At 37.3% G+C, this 6,093-nt stretch overlaps 1 protein-coding gene across 2 annotated transcripts; it reads right to left on the minus strand.

Moving 5' to 3' along the window:
• Positions 1–1,954: 1,954 nt before the first annotated feature.
• On the minus strand, positions 1,955–5,669 carry LOC132107349 (homeobox protein engrailed-2a-like). 2 transcript variants are annotated; one of them, XM_059513583.1, is made up of 2 exons: positions 4,638–5,669; positions 1,955–2,896 (listed from the first exon to the last, which is right to left on the minus strand). In XM_059513583.1, exons 1-2 carry the CDS (start codon positions 5,107–5,109, stop codon positions 2,580–2,582), a joined length of 789 nt encoding a protein of 262 aa, XP_059369566.1. In that variant the 5' UTR covers positions 5,110–5,669; the 3' UTR covers positions 1,955–2,579. The 2 variants fall into 2 exon arrangements, with proteins under 2 accessions (XP_059369566.1, XP_059369563.1); XM_059513580.1 differs by having other exon boundaries at positions 4,635–5,664.
• Between the last annotated feature and the right edge of the window lie 424 nt (positions 5,670–6,093).

A 6,093-nucleotide genomic window follows, 5' to 3' on the forward strand; every position in this document is an offset into this window, starting at 1 on the left:
CAGGTCTAAATAAAACTAATAAATGAGTCTAATTTGCATGTTATCTAATGGGAACTTTTTATTTAAAAAATAACTTTTTTTTTCCTAGCTAAAATCCTGTACACAAGGCCCCGAACAGGCGGGTTCCCCGTCTTCCCGGTTATATATATATATATATATATATATATATATATATATATATATATATATATATATATATATATATATATATATATATATATATATAATGGATATAACCATAATAATGAATGGAGCATATTTTTATTATATTTATAAGCATGCAGGGATAGTGAAATTATTTTTTCTCTCGTGTAAACATTTCGTTTACCTAAGTGTGAAGCAATTTAAGCTATTAAAATTAGGCTATATTTACAGTGTTTGTAAATTTGATACTTTGTAAAATCGATACTTTGATTTCAAAGGCTATATGGAATAAAGTGGACTGTAAAGTATCAAGAGCTTCTGTGGCAATGCCTCCGTTTCAAAGGGTTACAGCTAAAATTATCTGATGCAGAATGTATCATGCATTCATTTATTCCCTGATTTTAAACAAAAATGAAGTTCTGAAGTTAAACAAATGAAGGGGGAAAAACACCCAAAGTACCACGTGTTTGTTGGTGATTATTATATGGGATTTTTGGATATCTACAATGCTTCCCAAATGCTGATGGTGCATTAGCGACTCACTCCTGATTTGGTAAAGCTCTGTGTGCCAGCACTGTGACGTCATGTCGGCTGGGCTCAGCTCAGTAGACTGTGGCACGTTCTTTTCAACCCAAGAGCAAGATAAGGCTGGAGCGCGAGATAGTTATTAAATCCAACAGTAGAAGCAAATACATAAGCTATTGAGACATTGAGAACTATTATTCTTATTGTTTATTGAATTCTTAACACGATTTCAGGAGGCAGTTAATTACACAATTAATACGTACGTAATACAAATTATTTACACATAACAAACATTACCTGTAAACACAAAATAAAAATAGCATTGTATTATTTCTTTTTTCAGCTTTCAACATAGCTTTTATAGATAGATCTTCGCTGATGAGTAAATTCATTAGGTCGTATATCAGATAGAAGGCCATATTCATAGATATGCTTATTTGCAATTGAACTCATGTTTCTCTGATTCGGCACAGTTCTGTGTTATTAAGTTTGCACTTGAACTTGTAAGGCAAAGTGTGTTAAGTTTGGTGGCTAAATAGTCACTCACTATAAAACAAAAAGGTTCAAACAGTAAAAATTCCACAATTTGGTATATGGATACAGTCTGCAACTTAAATCTCGATCATACCTTTTTAACTTTTTCTAAACACATATGCCCTAATATGACAATTTGCAGCTTTCATGCAAAGGCCCCAATACCGCTTCATTCACACAAAGAACTTATTGCAATATAAATAAGCAATTTAAACACCTTACTCTCACATAAAAAGCAACACCTTTTTTTTCTTTTCTTCTTCTTAATATAATCTATATAAATACATAACAAATATGAAGTCAACATTAAAACAGTATTTTAACATATGTCATACAGTAAACAGCTGGTTTGCGTATTTTTTATTCGTTAGTTGTGTGTTTATATATATATAGCTGTATATTTCTATATTTGTTTATATTTCTGTGATGTGTTGTGGCGCTTACCCTGGCTTTTGTCAAGAGTGGCACAAGCGAAATCATTGTCAGTGCTACACGTTATAGGCAGCATTATGATGATTAAAACATACTTTGCTACAAAAGATGATTATATTGCTCTTTTATAAAAATTATGTGTGCGATTTAAGACGCTGCGGTACGTTTGTTTATTTATTTAGCGCACCTATTGAAATGTTTGGCCCAGGCTATGAAGGTTAACCCAATGTTATTTCGTTTATGTTAGGCCATTTCACATGATAGTTCAACCAGACAACCTACAGTGTAATGCACTATTGTTAACTCTTGCGCGTTTTTTTTTTTTATTCTCCAATTCACTCATTAAAATGAACCAGGCTAAAACTTGCATTTATTTACAATAAAAAGAACGGTTTCTTTCATTTTTTTCGGTTCTTTTTTTTAATCCTGCTGAGATCCGACGATTGCTGCGTCCATTGTGTATCAAATATCAAATCAAATACGATAAACTTGTAAATAACACACGCATTTCATAGTACTCACAGTTGCCTGGATGCAGCAGAAAAGACTCTTTGGACTTAAGCAAGGTTTTCACTTCTTTTCTTTTCTTTTTTTTTCTCAACAACTTATAAATGTATATAAACTCCCGTTGTGTTAATCGCGGAAAACGCTTGGTTTTTGTGACAGCTTGACAAAGAAGAATGATAAAAATAATTGTCTCTTAAGAGACCCACTCTGCCCAAGTGCAAAAAAACGGCACATATAGGCCTATAGCCTATTTTTTAAATAATTTCGCCATTATTTCATAAGAGAATTGTATTCAATAAATGTATTTTTGACATAATTCGATATAGCCTCTATTTAACGTCAGTAATGCTGGTATATTTATTAACTGGCCCTTTATTCTTTTCAATTATTGCATTGTAAATATAACCTCGCACCCACCCCTCCCCACTTTCTCTGTCTCAGTCACTGTCTGATTTGTCTTCCTTTGACGTGGTGCTGTGGTTGTACAGTCCCTGTGCCATCAGGTGCAACGCCAGAGAGTTCTTGGTGCCGGTGGCTTTTTTGATTTTGGCTCGTTTATTCTGGAACCAGATCTTGATCTGTGATTCGTTGAGTCCCAGCTCCTGCGCCAGACTCTGCCGTCGCTGCTCGGTCAGGTAGCGGTTGGCCTGGAACTCGGCCTTGAGTCTCTGAAGCTGCTCCGCCGTGAAGGCCGTGCGTGGACGTTTGTCCTCTTTACTTGCGTTTTTCTTCTTTGGTTTACGAGATCTAGGACCTGCAAGTGTGGATGAAATAACAGACCGTTATGAGAACGAAGCACAAATTGTACATGACCAATATAATCTGTATTTATGCTCATGCAGAGTCTTGAAGAGAAGGGGGGCTGTAAACATGTTCAACGCAGAGTTATAATTTATGAATCTGTTTTACGTTGGCTTTTATTTATTTATTTATTTTGCGTCACATTTGGGTGTGAGCAGTAGCCTATGGATCTCTCTCTCTCTCTCTCTCTCGGTGGAGGTTACATTAATAGGTAATGCGGGAAACCTCGATGCGATGAAGCAGAATTTTAATGAGGGATTCGCTTCTTGATCCACATTGGACATTTCTTGTTTAAAAAGCCTTTTTAGGCATCAACATTGTATGAATATGGTTATATGGCGATCATAGGCCAACGTGAAATTAACCCATTCGGGCGACACAATAACTGTTTAAGGCTAGTGTTAGTCGAGAGCAGTCCAAACAAAACGAGTGATTTGCTTCACGACGGCTAAAAGGCTCCGACTGCAGTTGAACAATAATTTCATGAATATCTAGATATAGGCGAGAAGGCGTTTAAAGGAGGCTTGTCTACATTTCAACGTGAAAGTCTAATGTACTGGAGAGAAAATATATTATGTAATTATATTATTTGACTCATTTCTTTAACGAAAATAAAACGATAGACGAATGACAGTATGAAATAGCTACGCTCTCTCGTAGCTAAAAAAAACAAAAAAAAAAAAACAAAAAAAAACAGTAGCCTAGGTTATCAACCAGCATTCGGCTATTTAGATTAAGCGCAGAGGTGAGAAATTGGATGCAAATAGTGGTTGGCCGTAATTCAAACTTTTTTAAAATGTAAAAAGAAAAATATTCGACGGACTAGGCTAACTGACCATTCTTGCCCGAGTTTGCGTTAAATTAGCATGCACATACGCTTTCTTCAGTTTTGAAATATTATAAATAGCCTACAATTTTAGTTAAATGTTCAAGTTACGAAATGTAGCTACTTTACTGCACAGATGCACTAATAAGCAACTGCTTACTCAAATATAGTAGATGCGAGGCCTACGCCATTGTCAAAAATATGCTAATGAAACATCAACAAAGACGAAAGACTCACAGGGCAAAACCTCTCACGTACAGCCATTCAACGTTCAAATTGCGTTTCTGTGATATTTTATTTACTTCTTTATTAAAAGAAGATCCATTTCGACACATTGTATTGCTCATTATCTTCGTTTAAACTATAACAAAAATAGATAGACTAGACTACAATCATCATTCCCAATCCACAAGCAAACGGTAGTATGGTATGGAATTGAAATGAAAGACGATTCAAATGACTCTGAAATGATACGTTTTGACGTAAGTTTTGTTGAACTACTTTTCTACTTTTCGTTTTGATTGATGATGTAGCCTATTGTTTACTTTTAGATAACATAAAATCCAATCGCAAATGTCCCAGTAGGCTACGTAGGCTATAAATGTTTAAAAATATGAAAGATGTGAGATTTTAATTAAACCGATATTGTTTAATTGTCGCATTGTTCTTTTTATTATTATTAATGTTTTCAATAATTTGGCGATTTGTATTTCATCTTATTGAGTTTGTTTTAAAATGACGATGTCCCTCTAAATTTAGGATGGGCTATACGTGATTAGAATATAGTGGAGATTAGAACTGTTTGTATTTAACAGATTTCTATTTCCTGGCACATGGTATGGTAAGGAATTAAAGGTAGACGTACTACCTGACGACGGTCTGTCCGAGTATCGTGTGCAGTAAACCCAAGCGGGCCACAGCATAGGCTGGTTAGGTTGTCCATTGGACTGTGAACTATCCGACTCTGAACCCAGGAACTGATCCACATTCTCCCCGCGGGTCTTCAGGGGCTCTTCGCTCTCTATCTCTGCCTTCTTTCCTCCGCTGCTCGGATGTGTTGAAGTCCCCTCTGCTGGTACAGTACTTCCCACCTGTCCCGTGCTAGGACCCGTTGGATTGAGATTGTCTCGCGCGCCGAGATTGCCCTCATCGCGCGTGATGTTCGCTTCTTTCTTGCAGCCAAAGTCCGGTCGCAGGATGTTGTCGATGAAGAAGTTTGTGATGCGGTGCGGGAGCTGCAGGTTCCCTGGAGCTTGCAGAAGGGGTCGTATGACACTGTTGGACTCGTCCGCCGCTCCTCGCTGCTCCGCGTCTCGTGCGCTCTGCTCACTCTCATCCATGCTGAGACACACTTTCCACTTTCCGGGCTTAACCCTTTATCGCTCTCCAGCACTCAGGCAGTCGCACCCCACTCCACGGGCGACTCCGTCCACTTTGTTCACTTCAGGCAATTTTCAAAACTGAGAAAGAAAATCTGTCAGTGAGCTTTAGCGACAGTAAAAAGCCTTTGCGCACCGTGGTCACAAAGGAAAAACATAATTACGCCTTCCAATCACGGAATGTTCTCTGTTTAAGGTTGATGAACCGTAACTTGCCAGTTTGGTGCTATTTGTTTTCTGCGCAATGCAACTATCGGGACGTCAGTGGCTACTCTGAGGACAGAGGAGTGGGGCTCCTAACTGCTCCTGAAATACTTTCACTCCGGATTTTTGTTCTTATTTTTAATACGAGCCCCCAGTGACGTTACGCTCCGGTATCCTAGACACGTGCCTTTGACCAATAGAATAGACAAGAGCCAGTCACATGGCCCTGATTCGAGGGTAACAGACAACACTCATCCTTGCACTTTTAAAGACACAGTGCTTCACCAAAATACAAATTCGGGCAGTGCCAAAAACCCAGCCTGCATACTGAACACGGACTTCACGTTTTAATCATACAGGTTTTCTTGTAGCGCAATGTGTGCTGTGCATGTTTTTTTTTTTTGTTTTTTTTTTAATCTAATCAGATTTGGTCGTCAACTCACTCCACAGATTTTCAAATCTGAATTTTAATGGAAATCTTTTCTACTAATACTATTTGTTGAGTTTTAATAGAAGGGGGATATTTTATTGTATAATTTATATAGCAATTTTGTTAAATTGAAAAAAAAAATGCTAAATGTAAAATATGCGTCAATCCAAAACGAGTGGAGGCAACATTCCGTAATGGTGTCCCCAACACATAACCATTTCTGTTTTCTTGATGTGTGATTACTTTTTTGTGTGTGTGTGAAAAGCAGTAGGAGAGATTACATTTTCTCAATACTCAGAGCGATATTATTA

This window comes from Carassius carassius, chromosome 2 (assembly GCF_963082965.1).
Source record: "Carassius carassius chromosome 2, fCarCar2.1, whole genome shotgun sequence".
Taxonomy (NCBI): Eukaryota; Metazoa; Chordata; class Actinopteri; order Cypriniformes; family Cyprinidae; genus Carassius; species Carassius carassius.